The sequence below is a fragment of the Cynocephalus volans genome, chromosome 4 (assembly GCF_027409185.1).
Source record: "Cynocephalus volans isolate mCynVol1 chromosome 4, mCynVol1.pri, whole genome shotgun sequence".
In the NCBI taxonomy this organism is placed as follows: domain Eukaryota; kingdom Metazoa; phylum Chordata; class Mammalia; order Dermoptera; family Cynocephalidae; genus Cynocephalus; species Cynocephalus volans.
Window position 1 is genome coordinate 71,468,835 of NC_084463.1, and position 27,498 is coordinate 71,496,332.

General features: G+C 33.6%; 1 protein-coding gene across 2 annotated transcripts in view; it reads right to left on the bottom strand.

The window, feature by feature from the left end:
• DYNC2H1 (dynein cytoplasmic 2 heavy chain 1) overlaps window positions 1-27,498 on the bottom strand; it is a 321,263-nt gene that overhangs the window by 277,523 nt on the left and 16,242 nt on the right. For both annotated transcript variants that reach the window (XM_063092854.1, XM_063092855.1), the window contains exons 14-31: window positions 25,858-26,010; window positions 25,140-25,238; window positions 24,052-24,191; window positions 23,739-23,967; window positions 22,690-22,817; window positions 17,579-17,694; window positions 16,788-16,915; window positions 14,198-14,347; window positions 12,925-13,130; window positions 11,823-11,978; window positions 11,621-11,735; window positions 10,926-11,096; window positions 9,553-9,935; window positions 7,721-7,853; window positions 7,501-7,618; window positions 5,036-5,148; window positions 3,167-3,286; window positions 35-185 (exon numbers count right to left, since the gene is read on the bottom strand). In XM_063092854.1, coding sequence (XP_062948924.1) covers window positions 35-185; window positions 3,167-3,286; window positions 5,036-5,148; window positions 7,501-7,618; window positions 7,721-7,853; window positions 9,553-9,935; window positions 10,926-11,096; window positions 11,621-11,735; window positions 11,823-11,978; window positions 12,925-13,130; window positions 14,198-14,347; window positions 16,788-16,915; window positions 17,579-17,694; window positions 22,690-22,817; window positions 23,739-23,967; window positions 24,052-24,191; window positions 25,140-25,238; window positions 25,858-26,010 — 2,809 coding nt within the window. The remainder of the gene's footprint in view (window positions 1-34; window positions 186-3,166; window positions 3,287-5,035; window positions 5,149-7,500; window positions 7,619-7,720; window positions 7,854-9,552; window positions 9,936-10,925; window positions 11,097-11,620; window positions 11,736-11,822; window positions 11,979-12,924; window positions 13,131-14,197; window positions 14,348-16,787; window positions 16,916-17,578; window positions 17,695-22,689; window positions 22,818-23,738; window positions 23,968-24,051; window positions 24,192-25,139; window positions 25,239-25,857; window positions 26,011-27,498) is intronic.

Below are 27,498 nucleotides of genomic sequence, written 5' to 3' on the forward strand. Positions count from 1 at the left end.
AAATCAGGCAGAAAAGGGCATATTTTTTCCATACCAGTGCTCCCTGGATCCTCAGAACTTGTATCAATATTAGTATAGTGCTCTAATTTATTCACTAGTTGTGTTTCAATCTGGTGAAGACTATGATCTTTGATAGCATTTTCTACATCTTCAGTGAATTTAATCTGCTCCGCCAAGCATAGTATCTATTGAATAAAGAGAAAAATCATTTTTAAAGGTGAATTTACTTAGCAATATTTTATAAATTTAAGGAACAATACTTTTCCAAATTGCCAACTGTATATTGTATCTTTACATAAATGTTATACTGGCACCTCAAATATTAATAGAGCAATAAAGCAGCAGAAAAAGCATTGTGTGATACAGCCAAGCCTACTTCTCAGAACCCATCTCACACTACAGTCTCCTAGAGGCCTATTTTCTGGTCTTAGAATCCACCAAGTTTATTGTAACCTTAAGTGCCTTCGTACTTTTTTCTCCTGACTCTCCTCATAAATGGCTTCTCTTTGACCAGTAGGATGCAAAGATATCAAAGTATGAATGCATCCTATTTAATAAAAGGGCAATCTTCCAGCATTTCAAAATAATCTCTCAGTATTGAAGTCTACAATACCAAAATTCCAATTTTATCTTAAATTAAAATCTATCTTAATTTTTAGCCATAAACAAGAACTAGCTATAGATCAAGACACATATCTTTATATAAAACACAAAATGTTAACACTGCCTGAGAGACTTTCTGTAATGGTATCAATAAGGCAAAGAAACTGATAAAACAAATTATTAAGACCAGCCTTTGAAAACTTTTATCAAAACAGTTTGATACAATTCTTAGATGAACAAGGAAAATCGACAGTCTCCTTAAAACTAAAGACACAATCCACCATCATATGAAAGCACTACACCTGTTGACCAATTATTACTGACCAAATTATTTTTTTCTGATACATACTTTTCAGCATCCAGATGAATATCATCAAATGCTTCTATTTATCAGATTAACTCATTTAGTTATCTATACAAACATTTTACAACATCATAATAACTAAGCTGCTGTCTTGCTCTAACTTAAAACATTCGGAGTATCATATAAAGGTTTTTCTATGGGAAAGAAAGCCAATTAGTAACTCTTTCCTAAAAGTCATCTTCCACACTTTGTGGTACAAAACTCACCAGCTTATTTAATTAGGCATATGGTAGAGCAGATCCAAATATGCTTTTTGAGAAGACTTTGCTCATTAATTTTCATATGAAAATGTTCACTTACCACCTCCAAAACTAATACCCAAACATGTGGACTTCTTTTCAGGCTATCATACTAAATTTCTGTATTATAAATGCATATCAGTAATCTCAGTTTTTAATAGTCTGCTACATAATTTCCACGACAGGCTAACAGAAGTGATAGTCAAGACACAATCTTTGTTTCTCAAGTCACCTTATCATTTAGATATCTGATCAGGCACTAGCATTATTAATTACTTAAAATGTGATGGTCACTAAGGTTGCAGTGCAAACATTTTATGACATAACCCTCAAAATGTCTTGGTGATGTATATACGATTATACTCTTAACTGAGTGTCAAAATATATCACTCAGAGAATAACTGGCAAAGGCAGCATTTAAACCAAAGTCTGTCACATTCTTTTCACTTTACCATGTTGCCCCCCTCCGAGACCAGAAAGTGCTTTCTCTACTTTATTCCAGGTCCTTACAAAAAGATAACTAAATTACCAGCACATAATAGCCTGTACCAGACATGATGTAACCAGTTATAACAATCAATCCCCTTATATAAATGCTCTTGAGATAAATTTTTCTTAGCACAACTGCAAACAAACTGGAATTCTTTGTATTGGTAGATAATGAACTATTTACATTTTTAGTACTTCACATTTTTTCTTGACTGCTCAAGGTCCTAAAAGTAAGCTTCAGGCTCAAATTCAGCAAATTTCTTTAGCCTATATCTCCCAATAATACCTCCTGATATAACTGTCATTTCCCTAACCCAATCATTATGCAATTCTTGCTTTTGTGGATTTTTTCACATTTTGTCTTTTCTTCTAAACCACTTTGAATCCTATCTGGAAGTTGGCAGAGTACTAGGAAACATTTTCAGAGGTAATAAAGAAGCTTAACTCTGATTCTGCAGTGACATTGACTATTCAGTGATGATTACTTTTATTTTTCTCTACAAACTTAACAAGATTTTTTTAAACATATTTTAGTTTGCCTTAAAATGTTAAAAGATACAGAAGATATTTATGATAAAATAGCTCAGAATCTAAAATGCTCCGAGCTTCCATACTTTAAGAGAGCCAACATAAAAACCTGTCCCAGTAACTACAAAATTTTTTAATCTGAAAAGAAAGTAACTTTGAGAGATGCTGGGTAGACTCTCCTATGAGAAATCACAGAACATCTCAATGTCTCCCTTCCATAGTCTACAAGAACTAAAGCTCCTGGTGAACTACATCTGTAGTATCAATCTGGCCCAAATCCTGAACAAGGCAGAACGTTTAACACAATTCTTAGTGCTACACTTTGATAAGGCCTAGAATAAGTTTTGTAAGCAACATATCTAGTATCTAGTGTTCCAGAGATAAGCCCTATTAACACTGAGCTGCAGCAATCTCTTTAAGCCACCATGTGACCTCTCAGATTCCCTGCCAATTTTCCAGTTTGGTATTGTGACTGTATTTCAGAACTATGCTAACACCCTGTTAAGGTACTGCCAGGTCCAACCTCTTAGATGATCCTATGGGAGGGGTAAAGGGGTAGTGCTATAGATCTTGTGCCTCTCCATCAATGATGGACTAATCATCTGAAACCAGGAAGCTATTACATGTCTGACTCTCCCCTCCCCATCCTGTTCACTGCTGGCCTGGGCTGCTTAGATCTCAGCATGTCTTCTGCTTGAAATTATCTGAATTATAGCAAACTAATGGAGCTAGAAGAAACTTCACTATCATACACTATCATACAATTCATCCCCCACATTTTACAGTTGTGGGAACTGTGACCCAGAAGTTAAGCAATTTGTTGATGTTAACTGTTAAATAAAGAGAGAACAAAGATTCCAGTTATCTGAGCCTCCTGACCTCTAGGTCAGGGATCTTTCCATGATACCATGCCTACCTATATTCCAGACATAAGCCACCTTACCTGTGAAGGGAACAGAGATGGGTCAATTGCACCTTGAGAACTCTGCCCAGTAGTAACACATTCCTCCAACAACTGTTTCAAAGTTTGCTTCATTTCCAAGGCCAAATCATTCAACCAAGCCTGAAAATAATATTAGAAAATAATATACACAAGACAGAAAACAAATATATAATATTGACTGACACTATTCTTTTATTTCAGGAGGGTGTAATTTCTTACTCATACTCCCAAAATGTGTTAAATAGCATATAATTATTCATTTTATTAACAAATGGCTTAAATAATTTGAAGAAAACAATTTTTTCACCTCTTGGGATAATGGTAAGTGTGAAACTCATAAATAGCTATTACTATCATGACTATATCTATACAAACCAATATAATATGAACATTTAAAAAATAACCCATTCATTTTATCTTTAAGAAAAATCAAACTAGATAGTTGGGCCAATTAATCAGGGTTGAAATGGCTGGCTAAGTCACCCGGCTCATGTTGTCCTAGTGATCTCACATTCAGAAAGTTGCAACCATAAGAAGAGATTCCTTCTTCATGGTGAACTATAGTATTTGAGGGATTTGGTTACCTCATTAAATAAAACTAATTTTGTTTTCAAAGTCAAAACAATACATCTTCCACTCACTAGATCATAGATAAAATAATAAAAGTAAACAAAACTTAAAATAAGATTAAAATATTCTGGATCCCTATACCGGCCAGGTACAAAAAAAAATAAAGATTAAAATAAAAATGATGGTTGATAGAAACAATAATGAATATTTATGAATCACTAAACTTTAAATATGTATCATTCTCAATAAAATATAAAGGCAAAAACTACTATCAGTATTTCCTTATTACATACTTTTTTTTACCTATTACAGCTTTTTTTTTAACCTATAGAGTACTTTCCAATATTAAAAATAACATGAACCTTGGCCTAGCTCAAAAGCCACTGAAGCTAAAGAGCAAGAATCTGTCTCTCAGTGTGAGACAACAAAGACAACTACTCTGCTAATTATCACAACAGCTTCCGGAGTTTCAGCTTTTCCTTTGCTGGAATAACTGCTCCAGCCCAGTTGCTAAAACTTAATCTCTTGCTCTCTCTGTTGTCCCAACAAAACTACGAGAAAGTAAAACAGCAACAGCAAAACTCTTAACCAAACATGGGAGCTACTTAGCAAAATGTCTATGCTTTCAACCACCTGATTTATACACCCCGCACTCAATAAATTGTTGTGGCCTAACCTGGACAGACATTCTGCTAGGCTGTATGGATATGCACATGATAAAGTATGGCCCTTGACTTCTAGTTGGAAGACAATTTTGGAACCTGAAAATTACTATTGAATGTGATGCAACCTATTGCTGTTTGGTTTTAGCTGTATGCCTATAATGGACCTTTGATCACTTCCGGTCCTGTAGCACCAGTTAATCAACAGTTGTTCTATAAATACACTAGTTTCAAGCTTACTTGTTCACCTAAATCATCTTACACAATTCACATTTTAAAGAGTAAAGAGAACTTTAGAATTATTAAGTACTTATGTCCCAAGCACTATATGGTATACTTAAGCCAATTATCTCATTTGATTTTCAATAGAAAGTCTTTGTAACACATATTAAGATTCCCATTTTACTTATAAGAAAACTGATACTCCATGTCACATAGCTAATAAGTTGTAAAACTAAGATTAATATTCAGATCTTTTTGACTCCAAAGTCAATGTTACCTTCCAAAGACTAAAATTCCATATTCGTTATAAAATCAAAACACTCCGAACCTAACAAAACATTGGCTAAATTATTTTTGATACAAAGTTCATATAGTTAATTCTTTTTATTTGCATACTTGAAAATGAATTGCTTACCTCTACATTATTTGATAGAAGAACTTTATTTTTAAAAGGTACAACTTCTCCCTCTAAAGATTTCATTGCAGTTATATGTTTGGATTCCTCATCAAAGCACACACTGTTAATACCTGAAATATAAAAGCAACAATTTAAATGCAAAAGAACTGAAGACATAATTATTAGATATGATATATATATCACGTAATGTATAAATATATACACAATAATATATATTTTAAAGTAATAGAATTATAACATATATCATAAAATGTATATAGTGTTCCTAGTATTTAAATACCCTAATTGAGGGGAAAAAAATCATTTTCTTGATGGATATTCTTATCACTAATCTAAAATATTTCTTATCAATATCTAACTATACAGGACATGCTTTGCTGACGGTCTTACTGTTTGTTAAGATCTTTGTTTATTTATTCATTCCCACCATCTTTCAGAAAGTATTTTAGGCAACTTAATCAATTAATGCATATCAATCAGTAAAAACTGTCCTAACTCTCATACATTCTTAGTGAGAATATAAAACGTTACAACCTCTTTGAAAAATGATTGGCAGTTTCTTATAAAGTTAAACATACATGTACTATATGACTTAGCAATTCCTCAACTAGGTATTTACCCAAAAGAAATAAAAACATATGTCCACAAAAAGATTTGTATGGATGTTTACAACAAACAATTATATTCTTAATGGCCAAACACTGGAAATACCTCAAATGCCCATCAAGAGTTAAATGGATAAACTGTGGTATTTTCAAACAATGGAATGCTATTCAGCAATAAACATGAATGAAATACAGTTGTAGGTATCTTGAAAACATCACACTGAGCAAAAATGCCAGACACAAATGATTTCATAGGAATACCTACTGATGATTTCACTTTCACAAAGTTCTAGAAAGGGCAGGAATTAATCTATAGTGATAAAAGTCAGATCAGTTTTTGCCTGGGGCACAATGGAGCGGGTGGGAACCGGGGAGGGAATGACTGAAAAGAGGCTTTAGGGAACTCTCTGGGCTAATGGAAATGTTTTACACCTCAAACAAACTGGTTATACAGGTATACACATTTGTCAAAACTCATCAAACTACTTAAAATATAAACAATGTATTAAATGTAAACAATATATCAATGAAGTTTATTTCTAAAGTAGTAAAAAACTTTCCTAGATGAGGCAGTAATAGCAATCATTACAGATAATATTTAGATATGAGACAAAAGATAAGAGGAAAGGAGGAGGGCAAATAAGACTTCTCTTCCCCCAAATTTGCACATCACCTTATACTATATAAAAAACTTGAACACATTACCTCATCTTGATCTTCAGAGAAAACCTTTAAGTTATTATTTGTAATATAAAGGAGGAAACTAAATTTCAGAGAGATAAATTAATAACTGACTAATAAACACTTGTAGTAGATATAGAGCTTGAATTCAAGCCTTCTGATTACAAGAAGTATTTCTACTATCTCCCATAGCCTAAATCATAGTTACATAAAAGCACCCTAAAGCTTCAGATACACAGGGGTTGGAAAATATTTCTGTAAAGTGCAGAGTACAAACATTTTAGATTTTACAGGCCATATGGTCTCTGCATCAACTACTCAACTCTGCACTCATAGCATGAAAGTAGCTATAGGCAGCATTGTAAACTAATGGGCATGGCTATGTTCCAACAAAACTTTATCTAAAAAACAACAGGCAATAAGCCAGATTTGGCCCATAGGAGCTAGTTTCCTGATCCCTCATTATAAGCGAATATGAAAAATGTACTTTACTTCTTAAAGTTAATTTGAAAAATATGCCTCCTTTCCAAACAAGTATTTTGAAAAAATATCATCATCATTTTTTTTTTTGTAACAAACCCATTCCATTTGCCACTAATAAATACTCAACTAAACTGGCTCAACAACATTGAAGCACATGACACTAATTACTCTAAACTTTTTCCCAAGTAACCTAACCTATTCTCTATAGCTTAATTATCTCTACAGGGATGACTCCCAATCCCATATCCTCATCCGAAGTCTCTCTGGTGACATTTGTCTATTGAGTATCTCCACTTTGATGTCTTTCAGGAGACCTTAGACTCTATAATGAAGGGGTGCATATTCTCTTTCACTTCTAGGCCTTTGCATATGTCTTCCATCTGACCATCTTTCTTCTAACTAAAGCCTATACATTCTTCAGAGCTCACTTTAGATGTCACTTTCTCCACAATATCTCAAAACTGAGCCAAATGCCCTCACAGATGCAGCTACAGAACCACATACTTACGTCAATCACAGGAATTGTCACCATGTATTACATTTGTCAACCTACTAACTTGTCTCCTCCATTAAACTATAAGTTCTTTGAATGTACAAACTATTTTATTCTATAGTCTACCTGAGAGTGTAACATTATGCCTGGCAGATAACTGAAACTCAAAAAATATCTGTTGAATAAATGGTGAATCCTACCAGCAAATAGCTTCTTAAGATGAGACTGAATCACTGATGGGTTAGTAGACTGGCCCAGTATTTCTAATAAGTCATCATCACCAATAAAATAAAATCTTGGGAATGCTGAGCGTTTTTCCTAATAAAAATAAAAACAAAAAGAATAGCTTTCTCTTTTCAAATAATTAAGATATTAAGTACTTTATAATTTATTATATATAGGTTTTTTTTTAAAACATGCCTCCAAAAATTCATTTAATGATTTCTGACATCTCTGAAGCTGATCAAGTATTGTTAGTAGAGAATTTCTGATTCCTGCATGAGTAGTTAACGTTGTGACTCTATTGTCTTTCCGGATGTCAGTCATTATTGATCTACAAAAGAAAAAATTAATTTCACATCTATTTTATGATTTCTTGACTAAGAGAAACATTTATTTTTTGCCTGCTTAAAACAAACTAGAGGTAACACTATTGTAACAGTAATATATCATGCTTCTAATAAATAATGTTAAAAACTAATATCTTATTACCATTTTTAACTTGCCATTGCAAACTCCCTTATTTCATGTATTTACCAAACACATATTAAGCCCTACCTCATGGAGCTAATGGTCCAGTGACAGAGACATTAAACAATTTCTCAAAACATTTAAATGAAATTATGATAACTGCTAAGAAGAAAAAGTATGAAGTATTATTTTTAAAGTGGCTAATAGGGCAACCCATAAGCTAGGACTTCTTTGAGGAAGTAATTAAAGCTGAGAAATGAATAATGATAAAAAGCCAGTGAGTAGGAGGGAAACAGCTTCTGGTAAAGATGGGAAAGAGGTATGTCTGAGAAACTAAAAGCTAGAGTAACTAAAGCAAAAAGGAGAGCAGCACGAGAAAAGGCTAGAGAAGTGGACAAGGGGCAGATCATGCTTTCTCCTCAGAGCAATGGGAAACAATTTTTAAGTTTTGCTTACAGGAATAAAAGAAAGTGATAAAACTATATTTTTAAACAATTACTCTGGCTGTTATGTGGAAAACTTATTGAAGAAGATAAGAACAAGTCAGAATATTATTGTAGTAATCCAAGTGAGAGAAACAGTACTGTGGAACATAATGGGAAAAACAGAGATATAAAAATATATTAAGAAATATATTAAGTGGGTTAGCATCAACAAAATTTGGTAACCTAATGGATTTGAAAGTGGAGGGACAGGAAGATATCAAAGATCCATCATATTTTTGCTTTCAGCAATTAGGTGGGACCATTTATTAAGACAGAAATCAGAAAGAGTAAAGATTTGTGGAAAAAGAACTGGGGGGTAAGCTCATAAATTCAGTTTTGACTTGTTGATTGATAATGTTTAGAGTTTTGGAACTCAGAAGAGAAATAAGGGCTGTACATATAACAGACCTCAGCAAATAGAAGAGAACTGATGCTAAGAGTGGTTAAGAATATATAAGTAAAGAATATAGTGTGAGGAAAGAACTGAAGGCTGAGGCCTCAAGCATGTCTACGTCTAAAGGTTTGGAGAGGGACAGGAACTAGGAACTAGAAGTAGAACCAGAGAGACAGTAAGAAAACCAAAAGAGGACAAAATCATAGAAGCCAAGGGAAGAGACTTTCCAAGAAAGAAGAAGTGCTCAACTCTGTTAAATACTAGTTAGAGATAAATAACATAAAATAAGGAATAAAAAATTTAAACCAGAAAAGTAATTGGTGACTTTAGGAAGTACATATACTAGGTAGAGGGGTAAAGACAGAGATCAAACCAAAATGGCTGAAGACCTAAAGGCCTGAATGAGAGAAAATAACTTCTCAGAAGGATCCATTAGAGAAAGAGGTTGAGGGCTGGCCAGTTAGCTCAGTTGGTTAGAGTGAGATACTGCTAATGCCAAGGTTCAGGGTTCAATGCCTGTACCAGCCAGCCATCAAAAAAAAAAAAAAAAGAGAGAGAGAAAGAGGGTAGTAGATACACAGAAGATACCAATAATGGAAAAGTAATCAGCTCAAATTAAGCATTTCACAAGATAAATGAATTAAAAAGCGCCACATGTCTATGTCGTATGTAGGTGTACTGACCTAAAATCTTCATCAACTCTATTGAAGCGTGTCTGTTCTTTTGGCAATGCTCCTCCTCCAAAAATGGGTTCCAAATACACCCACTTTCTCTGAATATGATTTAAATTCTGCAGGTACTCATCTAACTCTGCAAGTTTTCTTTCCCAAATTGACACTTTATCTTCAAATCCTTTATAATAAGGAGAGTCTTTTAAAGATTGAAGAAGGCATCTATTATCTCCAACCTGATTTACTATATCTTTCCAGTCTTTAATCAGCTTGATAGTTCGACTTTGGCTGTCTTCATAATCAATCAATGTAAATACTGCTCCAACTCCCCAAAGATCAAGTTCACGTAAAGCTTCTCTGATTGTAACTTCACCTTGAGCCCGACTGTTTAAATCCTATATAACACAAAATATTTATATTTGTTATTTAAACATTAATTATAATGTAAATAAATTATAAGAAATAAACCTAATAAAAAATATTTTTTATCTGACTTTTTGTCATAAGGTAAAAAAAAAAAAAATTAAGTGGCTATATTTTACATGTAATCCAAGAGAATTACTGGCCACTGTGCCAAGGCATATCAGATACTAAGTATCCAGGTTCACATAATCAAGGTATATACAAAGTTCTGCCTTATGCTTTTTACTTCTATAAAAGAAAAATAGAAAATTCAAGCATCCATTGCAAAAGTCTGGCTTATTTAAAGGTTTGCAGACCAAAGACCAAGATTTGGGAGAACTGGACTTCAGAAATCTTATTGTAATCTTACTGTAAATTCTGATACTTCTAAAATGACTATCAACTAATTATCTCCCACAGCAGTCATGCTTTATAATTTCTAATGATAATCTAAACATGTTCCAGGATTATTAACAAACACAAGGGTTTACATTTTGGATAAGAAACAAAACAATTTGATATCAAGAGTCCTTATATTTTTATACTGAATGGCCAGAATGCAATGTGACCTTTTCTAAACCTTACTAGCAAAATGCTTCTTGGTCTAGCTCTCTGAATTTTTATATCCCTTAACTTCTATTTCTAACATACCACATGATTTTAAATGTATTTTATGTAAAATGATTTGTACTCTTGTGTGTTTACTTTTAGATTAAAGCTGACTTCCTTCTTAAAGACATTTTTTTTGTATTTCATTTTTTCCTTCTCTCAAAGAATGGGTTTATATTATTGTTTCTATACACCTACCATACACAGCACTTGACAGATTCAGATGCATTACTAATGAAAGAATAATGAAATAAAACATTGTCACTATTTCAAGGAGAGGAAAAAATCTAACCTGCTGTTTTAACAACAAAATACATAGCAAAGTTGTATAATAAAGACCAGAGTTATGGGATATTTATAAAAGTCATTATTACTTTGAGGTCTGAAGCTTTGGCTACAATTGTATCAGCTACTCTGAGCAGATCACCAAACAGTAATTTCTCTAGACTAGTCCCCCTAGGAAGGCCAAGTAGACGAAAAAGGTCAAGCCAGTGATCTGGAGAAAGATGCTCCCCTCTCACATATTTTAAGATAGGAATTGCGATCTGTTAAAAAAAGAAGAAAAAGAGCATATGTACACCCATATACATATATTAGCAAAATACAAATTATTATTTGCTTTTATGGTTATTAGCTATCAAAATTTTAATTATTGTCTTATTTAATAATCTTGAAATCATATTCTTAAACAAAATTGTATAAATTTTAAACATTTCTGTTGATAAACATGCAAATTTCCCTTTGTTGTTCGTTTAATATATTTTAAAACATGACATAGAAGACTTCTACTTTTATTATTTTAGGATATGACCTATGTTGCACTAGGCTATATAAACATTCTAATTTAAAACTTTAACTATAAATCTTAGTTGTAATTTTTTTCCAATTGGTAGCAAAAATATCAATAATTTCTATGGTTTACTCTATATTTCCTATTTTTTCATGTAATGGAATAATTTGATGGAAAAACATATAACCTAAAATTACAGTTCAGTCACTAGGTAATAAAACGATAAATAAAAGCTCCAAACATCGTTTCTAATTAGGAGAATAAGTAAAACAATCTTACTTTATATTTGTCAACTTCTGATTGTAATTTCACTGTCATTACAGAATGTTCTTCAATCTTCCTTAATCTGTCATGCCAATTCATCAAAAACTCCTCAAACAGATATGTCTTAGTCCTATAAAATACCAAAAACACATTTTAAAATTCACATCCCAAAAAAACCAACCAAAATATGAGTCTAAATATTGTTTTTGAATCAAACCGAAAAGTAATCCAATCTTCATTGGCCATTTCCTGAAATCCTTGCTCAAACTCTTCATAAAGGGCCCAAATTTGTGCACAGCTCTCAATGTCTTTAGAGATACTATGTGCCAGAGAGAAGTTAGGCTCTTCTAGTCCAAAATGATGGCAATCATCACTAGAGAAACAAATATTGAAATATTAAATTTTAAAATTAGAAAAACTGCTAAATATCAAGAAGTTACTTAACTGCATTCTGTGTGTGTGTGCATATGTGTGTCAGTGTTTGATAGTGGAGATAGTCAGTGGGAAATTACCTACTTTAAATGAAAATTTTATTTTAACTACTTATATATGGGCTCTACTAAATTCATTAATATGCATTTTTTTCCAAAGGAGTCAAAATGGAGTTAATACATATAAAGAGATTTTTATATATATATCATGTATATATATAAATATTCACAATTGTGTAAATCTATGGATTAATCTGAGAAGAAAAGTCTTCTCAGTTGAAAGGGCTGGCTTGCTTCTAAAATATAAGATATGCTTCATCTAATCAGTATAATGCATTTATTAAGTATGGTACTAAAAACCTCCACTCACTTATGAAAGCAAGTATTATATGGACACATTTTTCTAAATAGACCAAACCTAAAACAATGCTCAAAGGTAATACTGTATATTATTATAAGATAAACTGACAACCCATTTTTTTCCTTTGAAGTCTTTTTCTACCACTTATTTTGCTAGATTCATTTTTTTTTCCCTCAGAGGCATTGAAAGTAATTTTTCCAAAAACATTACATTTTCCATTTTTAAATAGGATGAGATCACAGAAAGTGAGTATTCCAACCCCCAAGTATAACTTTTAAGTAAATTTAATTTTTTACTCTATTTCTAGGTCTTTCTTGAAATTTGCTCTCTCTTGATATCTTTATATAACCCAACTATAACCCCTAAGACAGCAATAACATGAACCATTATTATTTGTATTTTAAAAACTGCTGAAGTCTATGAGGAAAAGTATTAAGACAGTGGATATAAGAAAATTACTACCTTGATATATAAATATAAAACTTTTTTTCAAAATATGCACTATCAATTTTAAAGAAAAAACATACACCAGCTTTTTTCTTATGACTTCAAGATCATCGAACTCAATTTTTTTCTCTTTTATTGACTTCGCACTTTTATCAAGAGTATTATGTTGGCCAGCTTCAATAACATCATCACCAGGCTTTAGTTGGTCCCAACGAGCTTTAAATTTTTCCAGTTCTTGATAATAGATCTGAAGACGTGATTTCACATTTCCTTTCATCACTTCAATCTATAAAACAACAGAGTTTTCACTTTATTTTCACATTTTTATTTCCAATATTTTGTATTTAAAAGTGAAAAAATATCAACACTAACTTTTCAAAGGATTATTTTCATTTTAATTATTGATTTCAAGTGCAATAAAATAATTCAAAGACAAAATTAGACCATAAATGTACAATAACAAGACCCTTCAATTATCATCATTTAAAAATCATTCACGTGATTAACAGCATCTACTACGACTATCAACAAAGGTGATGTGATTAAAAAAAAAATGTTCAGTTATAACACTAAGGTCACAGGTTCAAATCCCCATACTGGCCAGCCACAAAAAAAAGAAAATGTTTGTTCAATGACTGTTGGTTGTTCTACCTGAATATATAGGTGCTTAATAAAAGAAGGTATTATTTCCAGTCTCCCATGTAGCTAAGGGTTGTAAGACTAACTTCTGATCAACAGGATATGAGTGCGATAGTACAATAGTTGTGAAAACTTCCAGGTGCCCTTAAAAGACTGATGGTGCCCCTTTCTTTTTCCTCATCCCCACTAGGTAGCAAGTGGATGTGGTAGTAACCCATCTTGGACAATATCCTAGGGATGGTAGAGAAAAAAAATTGAAGAAACCTGGGCCCTAGACAAAGTCACAAAGCAGCAGCACCACATCAGTTTGCAGTCTAACTTGAGAGAGAAACTTAGGCTATAATTTTGGGGGTCTCCATAAAAATAGCCAAACTGATATCTTAAATTTAGTAATTAAAAATAACATGAATTTCAGAAATCAGCTTAAGCCATATACAGTAGGTAAACAGTAAATTCATTCACAAGACTGAAAATAATGTTACATTTCAAAGGAAATATTTTCTTCTTGATATGGCAGGAAGTGAAAGAAAAACCAAGTGAAATGATCATGATTTATATAAAGTATTTTACTATAAAAGCACTGAGGGAGGTCAATTTTAACTGCAACATTAAATTCTTACAAACTTGAGCTATAACGGAATAAATATAACCAAGAAATCTTAAGTGAGAAAAAATTAAGTTTCCATTTTAATAAAATAACTAAAAGAGTCTTACCTGATCTTTAATCATAAGTTGGTGACTTTCCATCATCAACTCAAATTTATCCCACTTAGCTTTCAGGTTACTAATTGTTTCTAAACCTCCACCTGCCACAGTTCGTAAAAGTCTGTTTTTATCTTCAGCTTCTTGAAATAAGGGCAAAATCTAAAGGTTAAAACACACATGTGAAAAATAACTTATTTTATCAAATCTCTTAAGGTTTCACTTATATTTTATTTTTTGTTTCATGATTTGGTTTTTTAAAATCAAAATTTTTACCCTTCAATAATTTGTTAAATTCCCAGATATAAATTTCTAATGCTTACTTCTTATATACAAGCTCACCTAAGGCACTCTAACATCAGAGGTTAAAAGGAATAACAAAAGTAGTAATATTAAACTGAGTGAAACCATGAATCCATAAAGACAATACTATAGCTGTTCAAACTAAAATTCTCATTATAAATGCCTGATTCATAAGAAGATGCTAAAGAGACTTCCAAAAGAGCTAAGATAAGTGATTATCTAAGAGCATGTTAACAAAATTATCCTACTTCATAGAGAAGAGAAAGCCATGAAGAAGGTATTTAAGAAATGGACAACTAAAGAAGTGAAATCAAACTCCTGAATTCGGAGTTTCTAACTGAAATGGTCTAAGTTGTGGTTAGTTAGCAGTTTGTTAAACAGTCTGAATGTAGGTCGACAGGTGCTCAACTGCTTGAATTGCTTCTGAGCCTTTTAAAGCACTGTAAAACAACAGTGTCCTGTAATTAATACCTGTACTTTTACTACTTAACAAAGCCATAAAATCCACTGAAAGATTTTTAAATATCACTGTGCATATATAATAAAGCAGACAAAAAAGAAATTCAAATATATCTCAATGATCCCTGGGCAGGATCGGTTTCACTTGAAAAACAGAGAAAAGCCAACGGAAAAACCAAAAAGCCATGCTGTACTAGGAACTAAGAGAAATAATAAGAAAAGAGAAAAAATAGAATTTTCATTTCCTACATGTAGACAAAACTTAGGTTAGCCAGTAAAGATATTACAGTAGTTTCCTAGTCTATCTGCCTCCAGTCCTACACCTCAAGTCCACATACCAACAGAGAGACATATCAAAACAGAATTCTACATTGTCTTACTGCATAAAACCCAGCAATGACTCCCCAATGTCCAAAGAATATAGCCTAAGATCCTTAATGTGGCTCTTATGACCCGGACTCTGCCTGGTTCTTTTATTATCTCATGCCACTTCCTACCTCACATGCTACCTCTTATAATACCTAACTGCTTCCTGTTCCTAGCATACAAATTCTATTTCTCCTCTCAGCTTTTGTGATGCTACACATTCATGTCTTCCTTCCCCCTTCATTCTCTATCTCCTTTGCCGCCTCCTCAAATGCTTGAACTCTACAGTTTGCAAGGCTCAGGGTTGTTTGCTATCTACCAGATGGTATAAGCCAATCCCATGGCTAAAATATCATGGATAGAAAGATCTCTTTCAAATTCATATCTCTAGTTCTTACCTTCTACAGACATCTAAATCCCTGCCACTTCCAACCTCCAATTCCTTCCCTAGTCATCATCATGTCAGGTAATGGCAATAATACCTCCCCAAATGCTCAAGCCAAAATCCTAAGAGATATCTTAATTTCTTTTTCTCTAACCTCCCCTTCTACCTAATAGATCAGATGACCCTTTTGGTTCTAACCACAAAATATATCATCAGTCTTTCCAGCTCTCTCCATCTCCACTACTACTACATGGTACAAGCTTCCGTCATCTCTCACCTACCATTATTGCAATATCCTAACAAGTAGTCTCCCTGCTACTCTTGTCTATCTCAAATCCATTTTCCACACAGCAGCAAGTGTCATCACTTCAAAGTGTTAACCACGTTGTATCACTCCCCTGCTTAAGACCATCTAAAAATTTTCTACTACACTTAGAAAAAATTGAATTCCTTACGGTTGTCTAAAAATGCCTTCATAATCTGGACCTTGCCTACCTTTCCAATTTTACCTCATACCACTTTCTTCCTTGAACACTATGCTTTCTTGATAACTAACTTTCTTGATAATATTCACATCTATCTGTTCCTTGAGCATGCCAAGCTCCTTCTCTACCTTAAATCTCTGATTTGCTGTCCATTCTTTTCTGAATGCTCTGCCCCCAAATTTCAGAATGGTTAGCTCCTTATCTTTCAGGTCTCAGCTGAAATGCTATCTCTCTGAAAAGGTCTCCCATGATCACTTACCCTAAGTAACATCCCCTAGCATACTCTTTCTCTCTAACTCCTTTAACATTTCACTCTCTCATTCTTTCTCTCTCTCACACACACACATACATACACACACATACAAATGCACGTTACATGAGAACAGAGCATGTTCACACCTTCTAGCACAATACCTGGAATATATCAGATGATCTATAAATATGTCGAATAAATGAATGAATGAATACTTCTGTGTTTTGGCACCTCTTTTTAATGTTGAGATTATATATTTTTAAATAATTACATAAAATTACCTAATTTAGACATCTCTAGTACAGTAAAAAAAAAAAAGTAATAATAATAACTTTACTTTGTGAGTCTCACCTCTGGCTTCTGCTCTTGTAGCTTACTATACTGTAAATTTACATCACCTATTTCTTCCACAGACTGGGGCATAATTGTTAAGACTTCCATAGCCTCAGTAACAAATGTATTGATTTCATGTAAATGAGCTGAATAGGTAATATTGAAATATAAGAAATATTATTAATAACACCGAAAATACTCAATTACATAATTTATATAAATCAAGGAGTATTAAAAGAAATCACTACATGAATATATTAAATCCCAAATTATTATTTGCTTTTTCATATAACAAAATTTCAAAATGTAGAATAAGCAAAGACATTTCTTCCTATGAAAGTTCGTTTCATATTATACTTAAAATTACTGAGAAATAAATTAAACTGTATTCATTTTTAGTAAATTTTACTGAAAATTAGGAACTTTTACAGTTTTTAAACAATATGCTAAAACATCTGTTTAAAGGAAAAAGGAAACAATGCAGTGTTCTGGAAAATAGTTTTAACATTTGGAGAGATAAGGAAAAATACATTATACAGAACATATGCAACAAATTTTCTCAGTATCCTAGGCAACAACTGATACTGGCTCAGACTGCAAATAATAATTTCAATTTTTAGACCTCTTAAGGATTGAACATGGACTTTCCTACTTTTTAAAAATTATCATTTTGAGCAAATTTTATTTCATAATACTTTCTAGTTTAGTCTTGATTTTTAATCATCCCTGAGATCCATAGTTTATAATTACCAAAGTACATGCCTCTACATATAAAACTAAGTAAAAATAAAAATGAAAAATGTCTTTACCCTGGATGGATTTCTTCAAAGAAAGAACAAGCATATCAAATAACTTCTGGATGAGATCATCAATCACAGTCTTCACAGGGCTGCAATTAATATTTAAACAATCCACCTTGACAGCACTGAAAAACGCCAATGAACACACTTTGAGATAAAAATGACCAATTAGAGGAAGAGTATCTCATTATAACATTGTAATGATTTTGTGTAATACATTTTTAAATGTACACAAAAGTATTATTGTGATCTTTAAGCACATTTAGATTTAATTTAGCAAAAATGCCCCATACATACCATTTTGAAGTTTTCCATTGAACAATAATTTTGTTATAATACTACAATTTTTAATCATCTAATGTACCAATTTTTTTAAAAAGGCAGCACATTATGAATTACTAAAGTAGCAACAGAATATATTTAAATATTTACAAGCTCTACTTGTCACAACATATATTTATTTAAATTTTATAAACTAAATTCACTATCCTGCAGCCGAAAAACATACAATAATGATAAAGGAAAGAAAATAAATATATAGAAAGTCGATATAGATTTTTAAGGCACTAAAACAATAAAACGCTATTTTATACCTATCAAATTGACCAAAAAATGTAATGAATGGTTAATTCGTATCTTCAACAGTGTGAGCAAATAAGAATGCTCAGAACTGTTGGTCAGAGTTTAAAATAATGCAACCTTGGTGAAGAATTTACATATCAAATAATTTTAAAATAGGCATATACTTTTTCTTAATAAATCCACCTTCAGAACTTATCTTAAGAATATTTTCAAGGTAGATTTATATATAAGATTATATACAAGAAGCTTCATCAAAACATTAATTATAACAGTGAAAACTTGTAAACAAGCTAAATTTAAAAATGGCTAAACAAGTTATTACATTCCATATAATTTAAAAAATCACCTTTTTGAGGAATAGTATGTCAAAATACTAATGAGATAGTGTTAAATAAAAACAGCAGGATACAGTACGATCCAAATTTTGTAAGTATATGTACTAATATGTTTAAAACATCAAACATAAACAGCAATGGTCTTTGTACTTTTCTCTATTTTAAAAAATTTATAAAATAAACAGACTATTTTAATAATCAGAAAAAAAGGCATATAGTTTTAAGAAGACTGATTCTTTCTTCTGAGGAACATCTCATATTTATCTTAAAAATTACACAACGTTAAAAAGATATGATTTGGAAATCTTGGCCAGAAAGATTATTTATATAGCTACTTGCCCTTTTTAAAACATACAGCCAGGGGAGATCCTTAAGAAGCAAGTTATATATGTTAAGTACTCACAATTTTATAATAAAAATATAATTTTCTCTTAATGCTTCATTTATTTATTCTCAATCACCCACTAGCTGGTGAGTTTAAACTATGGTTCTTAACCATCAAAGGATATGAGTCAATTAGTCTGATAAATGAAGTTATATAATTTCTGAAATTCTGACACATAAAAAGGTATTATTTCTGATATTTGATACATAAAGACAGATAATTTTAGAAAATCTAAAACATTTTATACTGCATTTTGCTAATTAATTAACATAGAGTGACATAATTACAGCAAAGAAGTTGTACTTACTATCAAATGCTATGGACAAGACTAACATTCACCTTTCATTTGAAAATACTGATAATATGCAACTGAGGTTCCATTCAGCCACAGATAAAGTGGGAAGAGGCCTCATTGTATATGAAGGATGGCTACCCCAAAATTATTTTCTTACTACACTATCTGAAATATATCATTAGAATATGGCTTTTCTAATCTTACAGCATATTTCCAAAAAGTACCAATAAAATAAGTATTTGTGTGTGTTTGTATGTATGTGTGTGTGTATCAACTCAGATGAATGTTAATTTATTAGCAAGAAATAGTGAAATGGAAAATGTAATGTGGCACAGGCATTCTTTTTTTGTTTTGTTTAACTTTGGCAAGGAAGCATAAATCGGATTGCTGTCTACAGTAAGAGACAAACAAATGGTAGAAGCAGCAGTAGAGGAAGCACTAGAGGTCCTTGAACAGTCAGGTGACAGCATAAAGTCAAAGAAGAAAGGCAAAACCATAGTAAAAAACAGGACCCAAAGAGAAAAGAAACCCCAAATGAAAGTAAAACGAAAGCACTACCTTCTTCTTACTTCAAACTAATGTTACTGGCACTAGCATTACCCCAAACACCCAAGCTCAGACCCTCAAGTCAATCTGTCTCTTCTCTATTCTTTGTCCCTCATCCTCCTCCAATAAATAAGATCTCTTAATTCCTCGTAATATTCCCTCTTCCCCATTTTAGGTATCAACTATTAGCTTCCAGGATCTCTTTATTCCACCATATAACTCATTTCCAGATTAACCTTCCTAATGTACAGTTTTGGTACTGACATACTTCCGTTTAGAAATCTTCAAAAGCTAACCATTCTAAAATGAATATAATCCAAATTCCATATTTTAGAATATAAGATTCTCCCATATCTGAACCTTATCTATTCCTTTCCAAGATCCCTCTAGTCCCTAAAAAAACATTAATTGTAATTGAATTCTAAATTAACCAACTCCATATTTTCAGCATACAAATACCTCTCCTAAGACACTCTGCTCTAACCTCCCATTCTCATTTCTACCTGCCAAAATTTTAGTTCAATTGTTACTATCCTAATAAAGCTTTCCCTGATTTTGCCCCAAACAGATGAGATGTCATCATCCTCTGAATCCCCATGGTTTCTGTTGAGTTTCTAATATGGAATATAGGCTATCTATCTGGTATTAATAATAATAATTAAGCTTCCAGTCAAGATGGCAGAATAGATGGTCCCCAGAGTCACTCTCTCCCACAAATCAACCAATTTACAACTATTAAAAGTCAACAACAGCCAAGCTGTGACCGAAGAGGAGGAGAGACCTACAGAGTGCATGAAGGCAGGAGTAGCCACGAAGAGAGAAAGAAAAAACCGGTCCTTCCGACCATTTGGAGCCCCGGCCACTTGAAGGCTGAAGCTGCTGAGCGCAGGGATCAGGAGCTAGCAAAAGCTGCAGCTGTGCCCTTCGAATGAAGTTGCTTGAACGGTCAGGGGAGAAGAGGATCTTGGTGGCCCCCAGGCCAGCAAGACTATTAATAGGGTTCCCATGGACCCACATAGGAGCAAGGAGCCACAACTGAAAAAAAGGAGCCACTCAGAGGCCAGTGAGTCATCGCAAGGGACCCATGTACAGCCCACCCCACGGGAAGTGTTTGGAGCACAGGCGGTAGGGGAGATGGGCCCACTGGGGGAACACTAGGGCACAGCAAGGACAGCTGATCTGCCCTCCAGTCAGAGTAGGACCACTCAGTGGAGACTGGTCAGGAATATAGAACTGCAGGGAGTGCAGTTTGCTGAAGGCACAGGCTCCGAACAGAGTTTCCACACAACCCAGGTGTACCGGATATCACAAGAGCTGGAAGTTCCTATAAAGTCAACCACTAAAATCTGAGTTGCACAAAAAGTCTTCCACAGGGAACCAGCAGCAAAGCAACAATTAAGCTCAACCACAGAGCTCAAGTACCAGTCCACACAGGAAGTTCCCCCATTTTAGAAGTAAGCAAAGGATTGCAGATTGGTTCTAGTGCAGAGTTTAAGTGGTAGGAACAGCAAATAATCCAACACAGAACTGAAAGAAAAAAACAAAATACTCACAGACCAGAAACAAAGTTTGATATTAACTACTAAATGTCTCACATCACCAAAGAACACCTATAAAACCTAAAAGGAGTAGAAGTTCCCTGAGATATGAAGTTCCGAGGGCCTTGGCCCTCGGCCCCCCAGCCCTCCCCCACCAACACCCATAACCAGCCAGCAATGACCACTGAGCTGCCACAGGAAGTGCCCTAGGCTCTCCCAAGCCGAGGTGGTGGTCTTTGCCTCAGCCATGCCCCCACAACACCCGCAACCAGCCCAGTGATGACTACCAAGCCACCGCAGGAAGTGCTCTGGGCTCCTGAGCTGCGGTAACAGGGGGTCAAGGGCTTCAGTCATACCCCTCTGACATCTGCACTCAGCCCAGCAATGACCAAGCCACCGCTGGAAGCCCCCTGGTCTCCCATGCAGGAATGAGAGGGTGCCACAGGCCTCTACCCTACCCTTCCTCTTTCTCCCACCCTATTTCCTTCCCCATTCCCCTTCCCCCCCACCTGCTCTGCAACAACATCATAGAATGTAAAAAAATAATATTAATAAAAAAAATTTTTAAATACCAATACTAATAAATACTAATAACTAAAAACAACCACAGAAACCAAGGTTCACAATTTAAGTGACTGTCAAAGTCATGCAGCTGGTAAGAACAATCTAACTCCAGAGACTACTCACTTAACCCCTACGTATACTTGGTTTAATCATCAAATACACTTGTCTTATTGCACTACCAGTCAACTTCTCTATCTTCTTCATCTTTGTACTCCTATAGCACATGGTTGTACATATTATAAATGCTCACCAAATATTTATTGAAAGGATAAACAAATGAATTAATAAAAGTGATATTATCCTTTATAACATACGCACTATTACACAAGGCCTTTCACAAGGCCTCTTTAGCTTATTGCTAAAAGTGGTTCCAAGTGGTAGGAATTTCAGAAAGCAAGGGGGATATATTCTCAAGTAGCTAGGTTATAAGACCCCCTCAGAGGCTTCTGTCTACATTTAGGGCAATACCTAATACAATACTATGCTGCATACATTCCAGGGCATTCTGAAAAGAAGTAGAACAGCAGAAAAGTAGAGTCAAATATCATAAGCTTTATATTTTCTAGTATGCTCTCATCAGTAGCTTCTGATCATACTGTGCTGATGCATATCAAATATTAGCTCCTCATACTAGATCTGGATAAAAGCTTCTTCCACCAGTCTATTCTACCCAACTAAGTCTCAGCCAGCAGAACCTTTACAAGGGAAATTTCTTTTATTCTCTGTAATGCCCTATGCAGATGGTACTCAAGTGTCATAGCTGAGATAAGAGGAAATAAGAAGCTGATTTAACTTCAATACCACAGAGTAGAATACCCTTACTATCCATGTCAAAAGCTATTATGGTACGTAAGTACTGCATTAGACTCCAATACCTTGGAAGTCGTTCTACTTCTTTCCCTTTTATTTTCAGTGCTTTGAAATTTTTCTCCCAATCATGTACAGTAAAAAGGTGCTTTTCCACCAGGGCTTCCATATCAACTTGCCCAATTACAATCCATTCCTATTTTAAAAATGAAAAACACAGTATTAAAGAAATAGAATAACATTTAAAGGATTAAGACTCAACTATTAAGACCAATAAAAGGGGGCAAGTGTGGGGTATTCAAGTAAATGTCAATTTAAATATGTAAATGTAATCATTACCACATAGCCTACAGGATGAACAGGAAAAAAAGATTTAATATGAAAATGTAATTAGCATAAACTTTTTAAAGCAGATAATAAAAACCCTTTCTTTAGATTCTCTTCTCAAATTAGATGAACACAAAGTACAAACACAGAATCACTTCTGCAAAGCCAAGACCCACTAGGGGCTACAGATCTGGAAGTATCCAAATTCACCCATTCAAGTCTAGAAATTTATAATGCAGAAGCACTGCAGTGGCAATCAAGGAATTGGTCAAATTCTCAGTCATATGTCTCAGGATCAGTACAAATGAGCAACACAAATAGGGTTTATATGTGGAGTTAGTTGGGATGATACATTTAAACAGAAATAAGTAGTTAATTCACCTTGATTTCATTACCATTTGAGGGCTTCCCCTCAAATTATACTCTCTTCAGAAGAATAAAATTGAAATGACCGTCATGTCACATTCCAAGTTGACACAACAATTTAAAAAATCTGGTTTCTCAATCTTCACAAAATAGACAAAAAAAAATTTAGGACAACTTTTTTCTCATCTGCAGCATAAATCTAGATTATATGAGGGTACTTCAAAAAGTTCATGGAAAGAGAACCTTTTAATTCTATTTTTCCACAGACTTTTTGAGGTACCTTCATATAAGAATCCACCAATATGGTTCTTTGCCATATTTTAGTTTTATGCCACATAAGATAAACTATTAATTTGTACATTTAATGTTAATTCAATCTGGTGAAATTTTGCAATGAAAGGACGGAAAACTATGTGTTCTATACCTTATGTTGGTGTAAAACAACTGACAATCTTCTAAATAAATCTTCTGCTTTGCTGAAAATAGTCAGAAATCCACTTGCATTTCTATCAATCATAATAGAAAAAATAGATTCATCTCCTGCCTCACCCACTCCCTTAAACTGATTTGGAATGCCGATGAATCTCTTCATTTCTCTGTAATATTTAGCCCGAATTTCTTCAAAAGGAGGCCTGAATTGTAACCGTCCCTGTCTGAAAGCAAATAAATAACTTTAAAATATAAAGTATTAGAAAATTATAAATTAAAAATTAAACTGGGGTTTAAAGCCATCTTACTTGTAAGTTAAGTCTATATTTATTTCTGGCAGATTTTCATTAAGTGCTTCTAAGCCCATCTGATACTGATGCTCCAGAGCTTTGTACAGTTGATGATTCCAGTGCTGTTTCCACGCATGCATGTCACTTGCTTGGAATCCCTAATACGTTATATTCACGTTTTTTATTTAAAAATTAGGTGGCAGAATGGATTTTTCATTTAATACTTTCATGTCATATAAAGCACAATTATAAGAAAAAAAACCCTCAGTTTAAATATCTTAAAATATATAACTCTTTAATATGAGTTTATACAGCATCAAATATGAAAATCTCTAATCCTCATGCTTATAAACAGTACACAAAAAGACGGTTTGTTGTGTAAAACTCTTAGTCCTTTTTCAAAAGTTTCATCAAATACACCTCTTCTCTTCCCCTTCCACTCCCTAAATAATCCATTAGATATTTTAAAAACATGAGAAATTTAAAATATTAGAGTGCTCAGGATAGTTAACATATTTTTTTGCTTCCATACAATCATAAATATATCAATTCTAGTACTTTTGCTTTTTCTTAAAATTATAAAAACTGAAAAATATATGTAAAGGTATAAGACACCTAACTAATATTCAACTAAGATCCCATTACCACATACTATGTAGCTGGCTCTGTGCTGGTCACCTTTACGTACGTTATCTTTTACATCAAAATGTGAATAGAACTGAAATTTTACCCAAAAGAAAAGAAAAAAATTCTGAAATAGAGTTATTTCAATCATTAGGCTTCTACCTACAACTAACTTTATGTTCTATGGATGTTACAATCACCTAAAAGAAAACTAACAAATGACAGATATTTAAGCACCAAGTCAGAAAAAGTACAAACTCTGAGTTGAGGAATTTGACATTCCATAAAACAAACAGAAACTTATTTTTACATTTTCAAATGTAAATTCACTGTTGATTTATAATCTTTAAATATAATTCAGTCAAAGAATTCTAAATATACTAGGAATTTATTAGTAAAAATTTAAAGACATTTTCTCATCAATTCATATATTCACATTCTGAAAAGGTCAAAGGAGAGACACAAAGTAAAACACACTCTACCTGTGCTTCTACACTTGCTAAACCAGTTCTCAATTCTTGTAATCCATCTTTCCAACGCTGTTGCTGCCGAAGCAGATCAATATTCATAAGAACAACCACCTATTAAAAATTGAGCATAATGGTCTCAAAGTATCACTGGAAAAAATTTAACTATTCAGTGAAGAAACAAACATGCCACACACTGCCTTAGCCAAGTGATAAAGTTTAACTCAACCGATAATAGAACATATCAATGGCTGTCTAATGCACTCAGAAGGACAAAATATTAATTCTGTGGTATTCCTGCCAAAATTTTATAACCTTACCATGAGAAAACATACAAATCCAAGTTGACAGATATTCCACAAAATAACTGACCAGTACTCATCAAAAGTATCATGGTCATGAAAAAGGGAAAAGACTGAGGAGGAGACTACAGAGATGCAACAACTAAATGCAAAGTGAGCTGCTGGATTGTATCCTGGAAAAGAAAGAGAATGCTAGTGGAAAAAGTTGTAAAATTCAAAAACTGTCTATTTCCTGGTTATGTTAACTGTACTATGGTTATATACAACTTGATAGCATTAAAGGAAGCTGGGTGAAGGGTAAATGTGAACTCTACTATTTTTTCAACTTTGTCTCAAATTATTTCAAAATAAGAAGCTTTTAAAAATTACAACCTAATTAATTTTTAAGTAATACTACTCCTAGTTTATTTAATTCTGGAAACAAAATATACCTTTTCACAAAATGTAGTGTGCCATTTTCTCAGTTTTCTGTTTTCAGTGGCAAGTCGTTCAGCAGCCTTTTGGAGTTTTTGGATGTAGCTTTCTAATTCTTTAGGATTATCCCAAGTAATTTGTGACTTTCCTCCACTTCCTGCTTTTGTATTCTATGTTACAATAAATGAAATTTAGCATTTAGATGCATTTCTTTTTTCCAAAAGATTTAACATTCTACATCATAAGTTCAGTTATTCTCAACACTGACCTGCAATAAAGAAAACATATAATAAATTACCATTTCATAAATGGTAATGCAGACTGGTCAAGATTGAGCAACCTCATTTCTTCCAGGTTCTCTCTCTTACAGCTAAAAAACTCTGGACTTAAGACAATAAATAAACATAGGAAGACTGAAAAGAAGAATAAAAAAAGCAGCCTAGAAACCTCAGGAACTAAGAAATGATACACCTGGATTTCCTTATTGTCTTTTACATATCCAGGACAGGCCACTGAAGAAGACTCTGATCTGGAACCACTCACAGGCACAAACCAAAAAAGCTCCAAGAGAAGACTTTTTCCTAGCCAAAGTACCAGGAAAATGGCAACCTAACAAAGGAAAATCTTTTCAGCAATACCAACTCTATTCTAGCCAAACACCAATGGAAATACTGTTCTTTTCTGCAGTTTCAGTGGGACAAAGTGGACAGCTGATCTTTCATCCCCCACTTAGCAAAAGTAAGCAATGCTCCAATTCCCCTGCCAAGGTAATGTCGCCAGGACTGAACAAGAAGCTGAGCTTCCACCCCTACTTTGTAGCAACAGAGGAATATGAATCAGCCCTCAATTCCTCCCTTGCTGGTGTCAATGGGAGCCAGTAAGGACCTGAGCTGAAGGCAACATAACTCTTGCCTCACTTTCACAGGAAGGTATCAGGAGGGCAAAAGGGTGCACTGAGCTCCCCAATCCACTCATCTGCAATGAAACAGTCTGAGTCAGTGTGTTCCACTTTTACCAGGATGGTATCTGCAGCAGCCAGAAGGAAACTCAACATACTACCCACCCAGCCCTCATGCTATACCTCAGCAGAAAAACTGTTTTCTAAAATATGAAGAGTAAATATTGTAGTGGATTGAGACATATCTCCCCAAAACTCCCTGAAGCTTGAATTGTGTCCCGCAAGTTTTACATATTAGAAACTTGTCCCCCACTGTGACTATTAAGAGGGTGGGAAATCCTATTATGGTAATTGAAAGGTGGAGCCTTGAAGAGGTGACTAGATAATAGGACCATGCCACAGTGAATGGATTAAAAATGCTGGTCAGGGGCGTGTTTCTGAGGCCTTTAAAAGAAGAGGAGAGTCTCTCTCGCTCGTTCTGCTCTCTCTGTTGCTCTCTCTGCTCTCTCTGCTCTGCTTCCCTCATCTTGCAATGTGAAACCCCTGGGTCACTGTCACCACCACCAGATGGACTTTGGACTTCCCAGCCTCAGAAACTGTAAGCAATAAATTTTGTTTTTCTTATAAATCACCCAGTTCCATGTATCTTGTTATAAGCAATAGAAATGGACTAATACAAATATTATCCAAAATATCATAATATCTAAAATGACCAAGATATATTGAAAATCACTTGTAATACCAAGAACTAGTAAAATCA